This window comes from Pectinophora gossypiella, chromosome 1 (assembly GCF_024362695.1).
Source record: "Pectinophora gossypiella chromosome 1, ilPecGoss1.1, whole genome shotgun sequence".
NCBI lineage: Eukaryota > Metazoa > Arthropoda > Insecta > Lepidoptera > Gelechiidae > Pectinophora > Pectinophora gossypiella.
The window spans coordinates 18,575,894-18,592,610 of record NC_065404.1 but is presented as its reverse complement, the minus strand read 5'-3'; the positions used below and the strand labels follow the sequence as shown (position 1 = coordinate 18,592,610).

The 16,717-nt window shown below is 48.9% G+C and overlaps 2 protein-coding genes across 2 annotated transcripts; both read right to left on the bottom strand.

The window, feature by feature from the left end:
• Positions 1–9,246: 9,246 nt before the first annotated feature.
• LOC126367572 (basic proline-rich protein-like) lies at positions 9,247–11,151 on the bottom strand. The gene is made up of 3 exons (XM_050011160.1): positions 10,949–11,151; positions 10,682–10,904; positions 9,247–10,596 (listed from the first exon to the last, which is right to left on the bottom strand). Exons 1-3 carry the CDS (start codon positions 11,149–11,151, stop codon positions 9,247–9,249), a joined length of 1,776 nt encoding a protein of 591 aa, XP_049867117.1.
• Positions 11,152–11,956: 805 nt separating this feature from the next.
• Positions 11,957–15,999, bottom strand: LOC126367564 (uncharacterized). Its single transcript, XM_050011148.1, has 7 exons — positions 15,744–15,999; positions 14,721–15,034; positions 13,982–14,344; positions 13,774–13,847; positions 13,170–13,700; positions 12,610–12,760; positions 11,957–11,971 (listed from the first exon to the last, which is right to left on the bottom strand). Exons 1-7 carry the CDS (start codon positions 15,997–15,999, stop codon positions 11,957–11,959), a joined length of 1,704 nt encoding a protein of 567 aa, XP_049867105.1.
• Positions 16,000–16,717: the final 718 nt, after the last annotated feature.

Genomic DNA, 16,717 nt, shown 5'->3' with positions numbered 1-16,717 from the left:
AGGCAAGCCCCTTGGTCCTGGTAGGCCGCGAGACATGTCCACGACACCTGACCAGGATAACAAGTTTGGCGACGGTGGCCGAAGCCTGTCCGACGGGCATGTATTCATGGCCGCCGAACCCGTCACCGACGGCGCCACGCGCCTCCTCCTCCGGGTTGGATTTTTTAAAGAGGTTGTCTCCTCGCGGCCCCCCCCACTTGTGTGGGAGCGGCCCCCACGCCTCGGAATACCGAGGGTTGCGGGTGGCCCGACGGCCGCCGTGCAATACGAACGACCGCCGCGCGCAAGGCGAAACGCCTCCTCCCGGCGGTTTTTTACAGAGGTTGTCTCCTCGCGGCCCCCTCCACTCATGTGGAAGCGGCCCCCGACCCTTTGGCGCCCCACCACAAAGCGCTAAGGGTTACGGGTTGCGCAGCGGTGGACTTTGCCACCGCCGCGCTGGATTCTTCTTAGCTTCACTGCATCATTGGGCTAAAGCGGCACCCGCCGATGCAGCTACTGAGCCCCCCCGCCACGACAAGGCGAGAATCCATTGGGGGGGAACCTAACCTAACCTAACCTAACCTAACCTAACCTAACCTAACCTAACCTAACCTAACCTAACCTAACCTAACCTAACCTAACCTAACCTAAACCTAAACCTAAACCTAAACCTAAACCTAAACCTAAACCTAAACCTAAACCTAAACCTAAACCTAAACCTAAACCTAAACCTAAACCTAAACCTAAACCTAAACCTAAACCTAAACCTAAACCTAAACCTAAACCTAAACCTAAACCTAAACCTAAACCTAACCTAAACCTAAACCTAAACCTAACCTAACCTAAACCTAACCTAAACCTAACCTAAACCTAACCTAAACCTAACCTAACCTAAACCTAACCTAACCTAAACCTAAACCTAACCTAAACCTAACCTAACCTAAACCTAAACCTAAACCTAAACCTAAACCTAAACCTAAACCTAAACCTAAACCTAAACCTAAACCTAAACCTAAACCTAAACCTAAACCTAAACCTAAACCTAAACCTAAACCTAAACCTAAACCTAAACCTAAACCTAAACCTAAACCTAAACCTAAACCTAAACCTAAACCTAAACCTAAACCTAAACCTAAACCTAAACCTAAACCTAAACCTAAACCTAAACCTAAACCTAAACCTAAACCTAAACCTAAACCTAAACCTAAACCTAAACCTAAACCTAAACCTAAACCTAAACCTAAACCTAAACCTAAACCTAAACCTAAACCTAAACCTAAACCTAAACCTAAACCTAAACCTAAACCTAAACCTAAACCTAAACCTAAACCTAAACCTAAACCTAAACCTAAACCTAAACCTAAACCTAAACCTAAACCTAAACCTAAACCTAAACCTAAACCTAAACCTAAACCTAAACCTAAACCTAAACCTAAACCTAAACCTAAACCTAAACCTAAACCTAAACCTAAACCTAAACCTAAACCTAAACCTAAACCTAAACCTAAACCTAAACCTAAACCTAAACCTAAACCTAAACCTAAACCTAAACCTAAACCTAAACCTAAACCTAAACCTAAACCTAAACCTAAACCTAAACCTAAACCTAAACCTAAACCTAAACCTAAACCTAAACCTAAACCTAAACCTAAACCTAAACCTAAACCTAAACCTAAACCTAAACCTAAACCTAAACCTAAACCTAAACCTAAACCTAAACCTAAACCTAAACCTAAACCTAAACCTAAACCTAAACCTAAACCTAAACCTAAACCTAAACCTAAACCTAAACCTAAACCTAAACCTAAACCTAAACCTAAACCTAAACCTAAACCTAAACCTAAACCTAAACCTAAACCTAAACCTAAACCTAAACCTAAACCTAAACCTAAACCTAAACCTAAACCTAAACCTAAACCTAAACCTAAACCTAAACCTAAACCTAAACCTAAACCTAAACCTAAACCTAAACCTAAACCTAAACCTAAACCTAAACCTAAACCTAAACCTAAACCTAAACCTAAACCTAAACCTAAACCTAAACCTAAACCTAAACCTAAACCTAAACCTAAACCTAAACCTAAACCTAAACCTAAACCTAAACCTAAACCTAAACCTAAACCTAAACCTAAACCTAAACCTAAACCTAAACCTAAACCTAAACCTAAACCTAAACCTAAACCTAAACCTAAACCTAAACCTAAACCTAAACCTAAACCTAAACCTAAACCTAAACCTAAACCTAAACCTAAACCTAAACCTAAACCTAAACCTAAACCTAATGCTTGCTTGCTTGCTTGCTTGCTTGCTTGCTTGCTTGCTTGCTTGCTTGCTTGCTTGCTTGCTTGCTTGCTTGCTTGCTTGCTTGCTTGCTTGCTTGCTTGCTTGCTTGCTTGCTTGCTTGCTTGCTTGCTTGCTTGCTTGCTTGCTTGCTTGCTTGCTTGCTTGCTTGCTTGCTTGCTTGCTTGCTTGCTTGCTTGCTTGCTTGCTTGCTTGCTTGCTTGCTTGCTTGCTTGCTTGCTTGCTTGCTTGCTTGCTTGCTTGCTTGCTTGCTTGCTTGCTTGCTTGCTTGCTTGCTTGCTTGCTTGCTTGCTTGCTTGCTTGCTTGCTTGCTTGCTTGCTTGCTTGCTTGCTTGCTTGCTTGCTTGCTTGCTTGCTTGCTTGCTTGCTTGCTTGCTTGCTTGCTTGCTTGCTTGCTTGCTTGCTTGCTTGCTTGCTTGCTTGCTTGCTTGCTTGCTTGCTTGCTTGCTTGCTTGCTTGCTTGCTTGCTTGCTTGCTTGCTTGCTTGCTTGCTTGCTTGCTTGCTTGCTTGCTTGCTTGCTTGCTTGCTTGCTTGCTTGCTTGCTTGCTTGCTTGCTTGCTTGCTTGCTTGCTTGCTTGCTTGCTTGCTTGCTTGCTTGCTTGCTTGCTTGCTTGCTTGCTTGCTTGCTTGCTTGCTTGCTTGCTTGCTTGCTTGCTTGCTTGCTTGCTTGCTTGCTTGCTTGCTTGCTTGCTTGCTTGCTTGCTTGCTTGCTTGCTTGCTTGCTTGCTTGCTTGCTTGCTTGCTTGCTTGCTTGCTTGCTTGCTTGCTTGCTTGCTTGCTTGCTTGCTTGCTTGCTTGCTTGCTTGCTTGCTTGCTTGCTTGCTTGCTTGCTTGCTTGCTTGCTTGCTTGCTTGCTTGCTTGCTTGCTTGCTTGCTTGCTTGCTTGCTTGCTTGCTTGCTTGCTTGCTTGCTTGCTTGCTTGCTTGCTTGCTTGCTTGCTTGCTTGCTTGCTTGCTTGCTTGCTTGCTTGCTTGCTTGCTTGCTTGCTTGCTTGCTTGCTTGCTTGCTTGCTTGCTTGCTTGCTTGCTTGCTTGCTTGCTTGCTTGCTTGCTTGCTTGCTTGCTTGCTTGCTTGCTTGCTTGCTTGCTTGCTTGCTTGCTTGCTTGCTTGCTTGCTTGCTTGCTTGCTTGCTTGCTTGCTTGCTTGCTTGCTTGCTTGCTTGCTTGCTTGCTTGCTTGCTTGCTTGCTTGCTTGCTTGCTTGCTTGCTTGCTTGCTTGCTTGCTTGCTTGCTTGCTTGCTTGCTTGCTTGCTTGCTTGCTTGCTTGCTTGCTTGCTTGCTTGCTTGCTTGCTTGCTTGCTTGCTTGCTTGCTTGCTTGCTTGCTTGCTTGCTTGCTTGCTTGCTTGCTTGCTTGCTTGCTTGCTTGCTTGCTTGCTTGCTTGCTTGCTTGCTTGCTTGCTTGCTTGCTTGCTTGCTTGCTTGCTTGCTTGCTTGCTTGCTTGCTTGCTTGCTTGCTTGCTTGCTTGCTTGCTTGCTTGCTTGCTTGCTTGCTTGCTTGCTTGCTTGCTTGCTTGCTTGCTTGCTTGCTTGCTTGCTTGCTTGCTTGCTTGCTTGCTTGCTTGGTTGCTTGCTTGCTTGCTTGCTTGCTTGCTTGCTTGCTTGCTTGCTTGCTTGCTTGCTTGCTTGCTTGCTTGCTTGCTTGCTTGCTTGCTTGCTTGCTTGCTTGCTTGCTTGCTTGCTTGCTTGCTTGCTTGCTTGCTTGCTTGCTTGCTTGCTTGCTTGCTTGCTTGCTTGCTTGCTTGCTTGCTTGCTTGCTTGCTTGCTTGCTTGCTTGCTTGCTTGCTTGCTTGCTTGCTTGCTTGCTTGCTTGCTTGCTTGCTTGCTTGCTTGCTTGCTTGCTTGCTTGCTTGCTTGCTTGCTTGCTTGCTTGCTTGCTTGCTTGCTTGCTTGCTTGCTTGCTTGCTTGCTTGCTTGCTTGCTTGCTTGCTTGCTTGCTTGCTTGCTTGCTTGCTTGCTTGCTTGCTTGCTTGCTTGCTTGCTTGCTTGCTTGCTTGCTTGCTTGCTTGCTTGCTTGCTTGCTTGCTTGCTTGCTTGCTTGCTTGCTTGCTTGCTTGCTTGCTTGCTTGCTTGCTTGCTTGCTTGCTTGCTTGCTTGCTTGCTTGCTTGCTTGCTTGCTTGCTTGCTTGCTTGCTTGCTTGCTTGCTTGCTTGCTTGCTTGCTTGCTTGCTTGCTTGCTTGCTTGCTTGCTTGCTTGCTTGCTTGCTTGCTTGCTTGCTTGCTTGCTTGCTTGCTTGCTTGCTTGCTTGCTTGCTTGCTTGCTTGCTTGCTTGCTTGCTTGCTTGCTTGCTTGCTTGCTTGCTTGCTTGCTTGCTTGCTTGCTTGCTTGCTTGCTTGCTTGCTTGCTTGCTTGCTTGCTTGCTTGCTTGCTTGCTTGCTTGCTTGCTTGCTTGCTTGCTTGCTTGCTTGCTTGCTTGCTTGCTTGCTTGCTTGCTTGCTTGCTTGCTTGCTTGCTTGCTTGCTTGCTTGCTTGCTTGCTTGCTTGCTTGCTTGCTTGCTTGCTTGCTTGCTTGCTTGCTTGCTTGCTTGCTTGCTTGCTTGCTTGCTTGCTTGCTTGCTTGCTTGCTTGCTTGCTTGCTTGCTTGCTTGCTTGCTTGCTTGCTTGCTTGCTTGCTTGCTTGCTTGCTTGCTTGCTTGCTTGCTTGCTTGCTTGCTTGCTTGCTTGCTTGCTTGCTTGCTTGCTTGCTTGCTTGCTTGCTTGCTTGCTTGCTTGCTTGCTTGCTTGCTTGCTTGCGTTTGGTTTTAATTTTGTTAGGTTGGGTTTGTTTAGGTTTGGGTTAGGTTTGGGTTTGGGTTAGGTTTGGGTTTGGTTTGAATTTTGTTATGTTTGGGTTTTTTTAGTTTTGGGTTTTGTTAGGTTTGAGTTTTGTTTGGTTTGGGTTTGGGTTAAGTTTGGGTTAGGTTTGGGTTCGGTTTGGGTTAGGTTTGGGTTAGGTTCGGGTTAGGTTTGGGTTAGGTTTGGGTTAGGTTTGGGTTAGGTTTGGGTTAGGTTTGGATTAGGTTTGGGTTAGGTTTGAGTTAGGTTTGGGTTAGGTTTGTGTTTCGTTTGGATTTGGTCTGAATTTTGTCAGGTTTGTGTTAGGCTTGGGTTTTGTTAGGTTTGGGTTTGGGTTTGGGTTGGGTTTGGGTTAGGTTTGGGTTAGGTTTGGGTTAGGTTTGGGTTAGGTTTGGGTTTGGGTTAGGTTTGGGTTTGGTTTGAATTTTGTTATGTTTGGGTTTTTTTAGTTTTGGGTTTTGTTAGGTTTGAGTTTTGTTTGGTTTGGGTTTGGGTTAAGTTTGGGTTAGGTTTGGGTTCGGTTTGGGTTAGGTTTGGGTTAGGTTTGGGTTAGGTTTGGGTTAAGTTTGGGTTAGGTTTGGATTAGGTTTGGGTTAGGTTTGGGTTAGGTTTGTGTTAGGTTTGGGTTAGGTTTGGGTTAGGTTTGGGTTAGGTTTGGGTTAGGTTTGGGTTAGGTTTGGGTTTGGGTTAGGTTTGGGTTTGGTTTGAATTTTGTTATGTTTGGGTTTGTTTAGTTTTGGGTTTTGTTAGGTTTGAGTTTTGTTAGGTTTGGGTTTGGGTTAGGTTTGGGTTAGGTTTGGGTTGGGTTTGGTTTAGGCTTGGGTTTCTTTTTAATTTTGTTAGGTTTGGGATTTTTTGGGTTGGGTTTTGTTCAGTTTGGGTTTTGTTAGGTTTGGGTTTCTTAGGTTTGGGTTTTGTTAGGTTTGGGTTTCGTTAGGTTTGGGTTTTGTTAGGTTTGGTTTTTAGTTTTGGATTTTGATAGGTTTGGGTTTTTTTAGGTTTGGTTTTTGTTAGGTTTGGTTTTTGTTAAGTTTGGTTTGGGTTAGGTTTGGGTTTTGTTAAGTTTGGGTTTGGGTTAGGTTTGGGTTTGGTTTGGGTTTGGGTTAGGTTTGGGTTTGGGTTAGGTTTGGGTTTGGTTTGAATTTTTTTTTAGTTTTGGGTTTTGTTAGGTTTGGGTTTTGTTAGGTTTGGGTTTGGGTTAAGTTTGGGTTAGGTTTGGGTTCGGTTTGGGTTAGGTTTGGGTTAAGTTTGGGTTAGGTTTGGGTTTGGTTTGGGTTAGATTTGGGTTAGGTTTGGGTTAGGTTTGGGTTAGGTTTTGGTTAGGTTTTTGTTTCGTTTGGATTTGGTTTGAATTTTGTTATGTTTGGGTTAGGCTTGTGTTTTGTTAGGTTTGTGTTTGGTTTGGGTTTGGTTTGTGTTTGGTTTGGGTTTTGGTTAGGTTTGGGTTTGGTTTGAATTTTGTTATGTTTGGGTTTGTTTAGTTTTGGGTTTTGTTAGGTTTGAGTTTTGTTAGGTTTGGGTTTGTGTTAGGTTTGGGTTTGGTTTGTGTTAGGTTTGGGTTTGGTTTGAATTTTGTTATGTTTGGGTTTGTTTAGTTTTGGGTTTTGTTAGGTTTGAGTTTTGTTAGGTTTGGGTTTGGGTTAGGTTTGGGTTTGCTTTGAATTTTGTTATGTTTGGGTTTGTTTAGTTTTGGGTTTTGTTAGGTTTGAGTTTTGTTAGGTTTGGGTTTGGGTTAGGTTTTGGTTTGGTTTGCGTTAGGCTTGGGTTTGGTTTTAATTTTGTTAGGTTTGGGTTTGTTTACGTTTGGGTTAGGTTTGTGTTTTGTTAGGTATGGGTTTTGTTAGGTTTGGGCTTGGTTTGGGTTTGGGTTAGGCTTGGGTTTGGTTTTAATTTTGTTAGGTTTGGGTTTGTTTAGGTTTGTGTTTTGTTAGGTATGTGTTTTGTTAGGTTTGGGTTTTAATAGGTATGTGTTTTGTTAGGTTTGGGTGTTAGGTTTGAATTATGTTAGGTTTGGATTTTGTTAGTTTTGGGTTTTCTTAGGTTTGGGTTTAGTTTTGGTATATTTGGGTTATTTTGGTTTACATGGTTTTAGGTTAGGGTATAATTACGTTTCAATTTTCTTTGTTTCGGGTGTGGGTAGTGTTTGGTTTTTGTTCTGGCCGTTATATTTTTTGCAGTTTAATAGTTTTAAATAATTTTTTTTGAGTATTCATGTATTTTTCTTGTTATTAGCAAAGAAATTTCGAAATATCAGTCTACTGCAACAAAATGTTATAGATGTCTCTCTATTTTATTGCGTTATATGGTAGCCCTTGTCTTTACGAAAATTTTAAGGCCTCTCTCGCGTGTCTAGGACGCCGGGAACGCAAAAAATCGCCCCCCCACCCTCCCTGTTGCGATTTATTAGGAAGCCACGCTCACATATCTGCATAGAAAAAAACCCTTACAATGTTATCAATTATTGGATTTCTAATTTACTTCTTTTAATACTACTTTAAATATTGTTTGCTTATTCACTTATTTACCTTTTTACTTATTTATTAAAAAAAATACTAAATGGCGAAAATTAAGATGGCAGCCATATAAAACTTTGTATTTCAGAAGGAGTCTCCTGAGACTCCTTCCCTCCTTCATTCCTTCGTTCTTTTCTTTCTTTCTTTTATTTCGTTTTTTTTCTTTTTACCGACTTCAAAAAAGAAGGAGGTTCTCAATTCGACCGTTTATATATTTTGTATGTTTGTTCGGGGATAACTTCGTTGTTTATGAACCGATTTTGATATGTCTTCTTTTGTTCGAAAGGAGATATTCCCAAGGTGGTCCCTTGATAAGGAAGTCAGGGTCTGGTGATGGCAGACCAGAGAAATCGAGGGCAATTTTCAAGAATCGTAGGGGCGACTAGTACGTTTATAAGATCAAATTATTCGGACTGGTCTCTAGGCCCCGGGAAAACTTCCAGACCTTCGGAAACTGGTTAGTATCAGGGAGATCCCTACGGCCTGGTAAAACTATCGCACGTGAACCAATTTTTTTTCACGAAACGTATTTATAATATGTATTTATTGGGGTAAAAGTTATGTATAGGGAATTGCGAATAAGTTTCATCTCCAAATCTATCTTTCTGAGATATCGTATCTAGTTGCATACTAATATGTAGAGTGTGATTTATCATAAAGTTATATTTTTATAAAATCATTGTTAATAAATTTAGTTCCGCTTGTGGACCAGAGATGGCGTTGTTCCCATCTAATAATTCTTTGCCTAATATTGAACTTCCTGATGAAAACATGATAATATTTCGGGTCACACTTTGGTTTCACAGTCAGAGTCTCCTCCCTGCTCACCCAGCAGGTCGCCGTATAGGTCTGTGACCAACGCGGTCCTCGCCCGAGCTTCTTTGTTATGTTCAAATATCTCGTCCTCGTTTATTTGTAGTTGTAGGTAATGTATATTACGTCCTTCGGACGCCGATACTTTTCAGTAAAAATAAAAATGTTTTAAGAGTATTCTGAGTAAAAACTTTATGACGAGTAATTTTATAAACAATGTAGGCTAGGAATAACAAAATTAGGAATAAAAATTTTATGAAAAAAAACTATGAAAATTTTTATGAATAGTGGTGATTATGAAGAAAAAATGCTATGAAGAAAACATGTAGGAAGAACAATTTTATGCGAGCCAATATGGACCTACTTTCTGGTCACAGATCTAACCTAACCTACACTTGTCTCTGTCTGGTAGCGTCTCATTTCTAGCTGCAATTTAATAGTCAGTGAAGTCGCATTTTTATTCTAGAATAGTTGAAAGCATTTTTGAAATCGGATTAGTTATATTATTTTTATTTTTTTGAGTACCAAATATTGTATATATGAATAATATAATATTTATGAAGAGCACAATGTATGATATAGAAATATATGAAGAAAAATTTTATGAGAAACATTTTATGAACTTCAATGTTATGAATAAAAAAATTATGTGAACAAAGGGGCTCCCATTGTGAAGAGGTCCTATGACCTCGGAACTGGAGATATTAATTAAAGTTTAGTACTTATTTAATTAGAAATAAAAACGTATTTTGTTCTATAGGTACGACTTTATAAAAAACAAATCAGGACACACACAGGCATGACAATAGATGGCGCTAATTATTTTGAACGCTGAGAATATAATGTTTAAGTATGTTCATCTACTAAATGATTGGGATCGGAGTGGAAATAGACGTGTTGCAGGTAGGCTTCTTCTTGTCGGGCTGAGGCGGCGCCGGCCGAGGCGTGCACGGCGTCGGCCGCGGGCCGCACGGGGCCGCGCACGGCCGCGGCGGAGGGGCGCGGGGCCGCGGCGGGCCCGCCGGCTTGCCGCCGCCGCCGGCCTTGTCCGGCGTGCACTTCTTCGCCAGGGCTATCTTTCCGCAGGTGATGGCGATCTTCTCCTGAATATTCTTTAGAGACAACCACGACTCGTGCCGCTCGAGAGAAAAGGGGGAAACCGCTCGATTGACGCACGGCGAGCGAAGTTTCGGCGGAGGTTTCACGTCTTTACACGTGGCCTTCGGCGCCGGGTCTGGCACGTCGAGCGGCGCCGAGCGGAGCCCCGGGTGGGGCCCCGGGCGGGGCGCCGGGCGCGGCTCGGGGCCCCGCGGCGGCGGCGCGGCGGGCTGCGCGCCGTCCAGCGTGACGTGCACGCGGACGCTGCTGCCGCCGCCCGGCGAGTGCAGCCGCAGCGCGCCCGACACGGACGACGCGCCGCCGCCCGCTTCGGGGGGCACCTCCCGCCCGTGGGCCGCCTCCTTCAACCGGGAGCGCTCCTTCAGGACGCCGCTCAATTTTTCCGCGTTAGCTTTCGTCTCGGCGGCGACCGTCGCGAGGTCCCGGGGTGCGCAGTCCGGGCCCGAGCGGGCGGCCGGCGCCGGCGTCGTGTGCAGCGAGCGCGCGTGCGGCGGCGGGCGGCAGGCGCGGCGCTTGAGGCGCTCGGCGGCGTCGGGCGGGCGGCAGCGCGGCGCCGCGGCGGCGGGCGGGCGCAGTGTGGTGCACCACGACGAGTCGCCCACGCGGCGCGCCGCGCCCGGCGCCGGCGGCGGGCACGGCCGCGGCGCGCTCGGGTCGCCCGCCTTCTTCTGGCCGGGGGGCGCGCACTGCGACCGGCCGGGCGGCTCGCGGGCCTTCGGCCGTTCGACGTCGACGATGACGCGCGGGCGGTGCGCGCAGGGGTCGAGCGCGCGGCCCTTGCGCACCTGGCACTCGTTGTCGGGCAGCACCTCGACGCAGCGCGGCGGCGGCGGCTCGCGGCACGGGCCGCAGGCGCGCGACGCGGTCGGCTTCGGCGCCGGCGCCAGCGTGTACTGGCGGCCGTCCGTGGCGCACATGCACTCGCGCTCGCCGGGCAGCCGGTAGCGGGGCGGCGACGGCGGCGGCGCCGGTTCGGTCTCCGCCACCTCGAGCAGGTAGTTCATTCGCCGCAGGTTCTCCGCTTCGAGCAGCCGTCGGGCGACGCGATCCTGTCCGTCGCCACAGAACGCGTCGTCTGGGGTCGCGTCGACTCGCTGGAAAGGCGGAAATGCAAAAAGTTACAGAACGCCTCCGACTGCAAAAGGGGAATCTACCGTAGAAGCGGCGGGGCACACTCACGGGCGGAGCGGCACTGGGCGGTCTGGCGTGCTGGCAGGAGCGCGAGCAGGCCGGCTGCGGCGCGGCGCAGGGCGGGCGCAGGCCGCGCGGCGGCGGGCAGCACGTGACGCGCAGCGCGCGCACGCGCTCGGGCGGCCGCGCGCGGCACGCGGGGCGCGGCGCGGGCTCGCACGGGGCGCACGCCGGGCGCGGCGAGGGCGTGCACGAGCTGCGCGGGCGGCCGCTGCAGGCGCGGGCGGCGGGGGCGTCGGGGGCGGCGGGGGCGGCGGGGGCGGCGCGGGCGGTGGGGGCGGCGCGGGGCAGCGCCAGGCGCGCCAGGCCGCGCAGCGAGCGGGGCAGCGCCATGCCGGTGTGTGTGCAGAATGTTCACTGGGCCCTCCAGTGGGCCGCGTCGCGTCCCGAGGGCCGCGCCCGCAGCCCTCTAGATGCGGCCTCACGACTCTCGTTGCGACGGCGCGCGACTCTCCCATATCTACGAAGTGGATGAAATTTGTTTATTGCGACGGTCCTCGACCGAAAACGGAGAGAAGTGACGTCGACATTACACTGAGTGACGAAATTTTTTCTGTAGCTGCGCAATATTAATAAGTTGACAGAAACTACTGCTTAACGTAGATTATTAAACGACATCGTTAAAGTTATGAACACCGATACATTTTTTTAGAAAATTGCCGGAATATTTTTTTAAAGTACATGGAAAGTTACAGACAATACAAAAAAGATTAAGAGCTAGCTCAATTACAAGTAGTCACAGCATGCACAATCAGGTGAACAAGATATAAACTATATTAAAAACATAATGGAAATAATTCAACAAAAAGCAGCCAGTGCAATGTTTTTATATGCATTTAAGGGCATAGTAATGTCAAAATCATGATATCTGGCCAACACGTTATACAATCTACACAACCTGGAAATAGTAGCATTAGTAGCATCCAAATTAGTTCTAGATGGTGGAGTTACAAAGAAGGAGTAGGCTTTTTCCTTACGAAGTCTCAGCGGAATACTTATTTTAAATTTAGATAAAAGATTTGGGGAATCAATAGAACCGTGAAATAGTTTGTGCAAGGACACGAGGTCCAGTTGCTTCCTTCTATCAGCTAGAGGCCGCACGACATAATGTTTCAGTATATCCCGTAAGTTTGGTAGCTTCTTAGCCAAGAAATCACTGTATGATAATATATGGTACATAAAACGCCTCTGTACACTTTCTCTATTCTCTTCGTGTAAGTATATGTATATCATAATGCGGATTCCAAACAACGCTTCAGTATTCTAGACTGGGACGGCCTAGCGTGTTAAAAAGTATAATTTTAGGAGAGTGAGATTAAAATTTCAGGATTTCTTATTACAAATCCAAGTATTTTAAAAGCCTTTGTAATAATATTATCTATGTGTTTATTAAATTTAAATTGATTGTCAAATAAAACGTCTAGATATTGAAATTCCTTAACATGTAGCGAAACTTCTGAATTAATCTTGTATTTGTTGGCTGTAGGAGATTTATTACGCGTAAACTAAATTATAAAGCACATAGATGTGTTCAAGGTCATATCATTTTCAACACACCAGACCGCTAACCTATTTAAGTCTTGCTGCAATTATTGTGGGTCAATATCAGATTTAATGGGCGTCAAAAATTTAAGATCGTCAGCATAAAGGAAACATTGATAGTTTACAAAGTTAAATAACAAGGGACCTAGATGTGAACCTTGAGGAACTCCCGATATGTTAACATAAGCAAAGGACATATATCCATTAATGTCAACCGTCGAACTTCTGTCTTGAAGGTAGGAATGAAGCCAATTTATCATGGAGCCAGAAACACCCAGACTTTTCAATTTATTTATTAGTAATGAGTGGTTAACAGGATCGAATGCCGATCGAATTGCGGGTTGTGAGGTATGAAGTATGTGGAGTGTGGTGACCTGCACGAGGTTCCCGGCCAGCAGCAGCAGCGTGCGCGGCCGCGGCAGCAGCACGGCGGCGGCGGGCGCAGGCGCGGGGGCGGGGGGCTCGCACCTCGCGCCGCTGCGGGCGGACCACACGGACAGCCGGCCCGAGTACCCGCCCACGGGGCTGGGTGACACGCCGCGCGCGGCGTTGTGATAATATCATATTGACATATTTTTTATAAACTCTTTAATATGTCGGGTCATCACGAGGAAGGAGGAGGGATTTTATACTGAGCAAGATGGTCGAACGAAACTCTATCAATTATCGTATGCTTTCCCATCTCAGCGTGGGCGTTAGAAGACAATAATGGCCATCATCAGTATCACAATCGCTTCGTTCACTTCCACATAGCTTTTGTGTCACGATCGGATACCGTACCCCGGACGCCACCTGTCGGCGGAGCGTCGCAACTTCACGACGGAAGTGTCGTATCGTGTAGTGTTGCATTTTATATTCTGATTCGATCGACCGTCTCTTCTTAATTCATAATTAGCTCCGACAAATACATAACCGGAGTAGAAGGGCGACCAACCTCACTAAGAAGTCCTGCGAGACGGCGGGCTGCACGTAGTGCGCGTGCGCGGCGGGCGGCGGCGCGCGCGGCTGCAGCACGCGCAGCGCGCGCAGGCCGGGCAGCGCGGCGCACGTGGCGCGCCCCGCCGCGTCCAGCGCCCACACGCAGCGGCCGCGCGCGTGCGGCGCCAGCCCCACCACGCGCGCCGCCAGCTCGCAGCGCGCGGCGGGCGCCTCGCACAGCGCGCGCAGCTCGGCCTCGGCGGGCGGCGGCGAGGCGCGCGGCGGCCGCGCGGCCGCGTGGCGGCGCCGCGCCACGCGCTCCGCCAGCCCGCCCGCCGCCGCGGCGCACAGCGGCGGCACGTGGCGCGCCGCCAGCCGCCAGCCCGCCAGCCCCGCGCCGCCGCCCTCCAGCCCGCAGCCCGCCACCAGCACGCGCCCCGCGCCGCCGCCCGCCGCGCGCCCGCGCCACGCCCGCAGGTACTGCGCCTCCGCGTCGCCCTCGGCGCTCGCGCGCCCGTCCTCCGGCACCTCCACCACGATCACGTGCCTGTGGACGAGGCGGCGACGGTGGGTCGGGCCGAGCTCCGCGACGACGGTCGACGAATTATTAGCGGACTTACGACAGGTGCGTCTGGGCCTCGTTGTACACGCGCAGAACGGGCGTCGCGACGCCGGCGAACTCCGACTGCGCTTCCTGGGAACGCGACAGGGTCGCAAACGTTCACCGGTTACAGATAATTTTACTTATCGTACTCACATAATAATTATATTCGATTGATGTATTCGATTAACGAAATTATGAGATGATGAATGGCGGATCGCGCCGACCTGCGTGGCGGCGTTGAGCCAGACGGTGGTGACGGCGCGGCGAGGCGCCAACAGCCGCAGCTCGAGCGACAGGAAGGCGCCGCGGCCGGCCCAGCAGCCCGCGGCGCCCGCGCTGCAGCCGGCCCGCGCCAGCACGGTCGCGGAGCCGTAGCCGGCCTCCAGCTGCAGCACGCACAGCTCCCAGCGGTCGCTAAGCAGCAGCGGGCCGGCCAGCAGCAGGCGTCCTCCCGCCCCGTCCCCCCCGCCGCCCCCGGCCCCCGGCGCCCACTGCCCCCGCGCCACGGCCCGCCAGCCGCGGCGCCGCAGCCCGGCGCGCCACGTGGGCCGCCACATGGTCGCCGCCTCGTTCGCGCGCACCCACACCTGCCAACACATTATGAATTTCTTTCATGAGCAGTGATGTGCAACTTTGGTTATTTGTTTATTTTATGTTTTTGTTTCTTGTTCTGGATGGTGATTAGGTTTCCACTGTAAGTGATGCGTGTGTTTCTTTCTCTTTATATTTTTGCTTTTCTGTTTCACCTATTACTTCTATATTGTCGCTATTTGTGGGGATCTATAATTGGCTTTGCGTTACTTGTTTAATTATTAGTCAGTAAGTGAATGTTCTTGATCTCTAAATATTAAATAAATAAATGTATACCTCTTTGATTTGTTTTCTTCTCTTACTTTCTAATGTTGTAAGTCTTGACAGATTGTCCCACGGTTATTCCAAGCTACGTGCAGGAAGGAGACTGACCGTAACGGTGGCGTCGTCGGCGCAGGTGACAAGCGCGTCTCCGGCGTCGGTGAGTGCCGCGTGCAGCAGCGTCGGCGCCTCCGGCGGCGCCGCCGTGTGGTGGGGCTCCCCCGCCGTGGCCCCGGCCGGCCCCCGGTCCCCGGCTGCGGCCCCGCCCCCGCTCGTGCCGCCAGCAGCGGGCGCGGGCTCCCCGTCGCACGGACGCATGACGCGCACGAGCCGCCAGCCGGCGACGGCGCGCACGTACTCGTCGCGCCACGACCACTCCGCATCGATGTCATCATCATCGTCGCTTAGGTCAGAATCCTCTCCATCTGTTCGTTTTTAATGTTGAGTTGGTGCATAATTAATTGGTAATATTTTAATAACTTCTTAATAGTTATCTTCGTTAGGTAGAGATGAATGGAAGAAGGATACATGTTGTGCGCAGCACGCGCACACATCCCCTGGTGATGATGAATAATTAAACTCAACGATAAAGAAGTCTACATATCGTTGCCTTATAGTAAAACCACGCAAGCGCCACTTATTAAAATTATATTTGGATAGGTGACTTTTTGAATAAAACCTCGCAATAGGCAAGCTCGTTTCAATCCAAGTCAAAATTTCCAGTCCCAATTTTTACTTGGATTATATATGCCAATTACAATTACTTCCTCAATTTTACCTGTCATTTCATCAATAATATTTACTCCACTCCATTTTTGCCAATTTTATAACTATCTTTATTATCATAGTTTATATAGGTACCTGATTTCCCTTAACGATTTTTCAATTTATCGATAGCTTTTTATCGACAACTGGTACAACCACAATGTGACGTCTCACACCTTCCCGCCCTGCGAAAAGATGTAAAAAATGTGGCACTCGCCTCCAGTCCGCGGATGGCCGTGTTGCTCTGCGTAGGTACTATAGTACATGTACAGCGTTCTCAGCGTTGTTGTACGAATTGTCAAAGTGTATTTGTTACTATGGTATCGGCTGTGGCCGGCCGTCCGAGTGACGTCACACGTGTATTCGTACCGGCGTGGGCGCGCGCCAGCCGCACCTGCAGCGCCCGCAGCGCGGCGTGGGGCGCGGCGCGGCTGGCGCCCAGCAGGCGGCGCCAGGCGGCGGGCGCGGCGGCGGCGCGGCGCCACGCGCGGCACACGGCGCCGGCGCGGCTCAGGCTGCGCCCGTCCAGCCAGCACAGCACGAGCCGCAGCACCTCGGCCGCGCGCCCGCTGTCGCTGCCCCACTCACTACTCGCCCCCTCCGCCTCCCCCTCTGACTCCCGCATCGCCTCTATCCACTAGTCTCTCGTGTCCACCACTACACCGGCTCGATCGTGTGCGGCGGCGCCACTATATCTCGGCTGGGCGCGCCGCGACCGTTGCGCACGCGTCTCGCGTCTATAAATACTGCCGCACGGAGCGTACTCACGTTATTTTTTGTGTTCCTATTCTCACACGTGCGGTATTCGTCGTCGCTGCCCACGGGTGCTTACGATCGTCTCGTTGGTAGAAATATGTACCTACACGAGAGACAACGTACTAATTATTTATTCCTATTTGGGTACTTTGTTTAAAATATTATTATTGTTTAAAAGATACAGTTTGATGGATTAGTCTCCTTCGACTATCACGAGGTACAAGTGAACCCTGGAGCGGAGCAGCTGCGCGACCAGTGCGTGTGGCGCCGAGGTGTGTGTGTATGTGTGTGCCGAATGTAAACGACTGCAGATGTGATGTTCCTGTAAGGAATTCTTGTGCCTCAAGTTCAAAATAATCCCGAAGTTTCTTTTGACGAAGCAAGTAACATACTTAAAACGTAATTTTGGTATTTTATACAAATAGTAATAATTTATACGTGTATGTATGTCTGTGTATATAATTATACGTTGAATATAGATCTCTCTCGTCACGTAGGTCAGCTGGTCTTTGTTTAGTGTCTCTAGCTTACCTGTGCTATATCTGTTTTCTTTTTATGTTGTGCAAGTAAATAAAAAAGAAATGTTT

What these genes read in the sequence shown, in the direction of transcription:
- LOC126367572 (XM_050011160.1), bottom strand. Translation starts at nt 11,151, where the DNA reads ATGGGAGAGTCGCGCGCCGTCGCAACGAGAGTCGTGAGGCCGCATCTA. An exon ending in CCACCGCCCGCGCCGCCCCC is followed by an intron (nt 10,905 to 10,948) that starts GCCGCCCCCGCC and finishes CCGCGCCTGCAG; the next exon opens with CGGCCGCCCGCGCAGCTCGT. An exon ending in CGCCCAGTGCCGCTCCGCCC is followed by an intron (nt 10,597 to 10,681) that starts GTGAGTGTGCCC and finishes CCGCCTTTCCAG; the next exon opens with CGAGTCGACGCGACCCCAGA.
- LOC126367564 (XM_050011148.1), bottom strand. Translation starts at nt 15,999, where the DNA reads ATGCGGGAGTCAGAGGGGGAGGCGGAGGGGGCGAGTAGTGAGTGGGGC. An exon ending in CCGACGACGCCACCGTTACG is followed by an intron (nt 14,345 to 14,720) that starts GTCAGTCTCCTT and finishes ATGTGTTGGCAG; the next exon opens with GTGTGGGTGCGCGCGAACGA. An exon ending in TCGCAGGACTTCTTAGTGAG is followed by an intron (nt 12,761 to 13,169) that starts GTTGGTCGCCCT and finishes CGTGTCACCCAG; the next exon opens with CCCCGTGGGCGGGTACTCGG.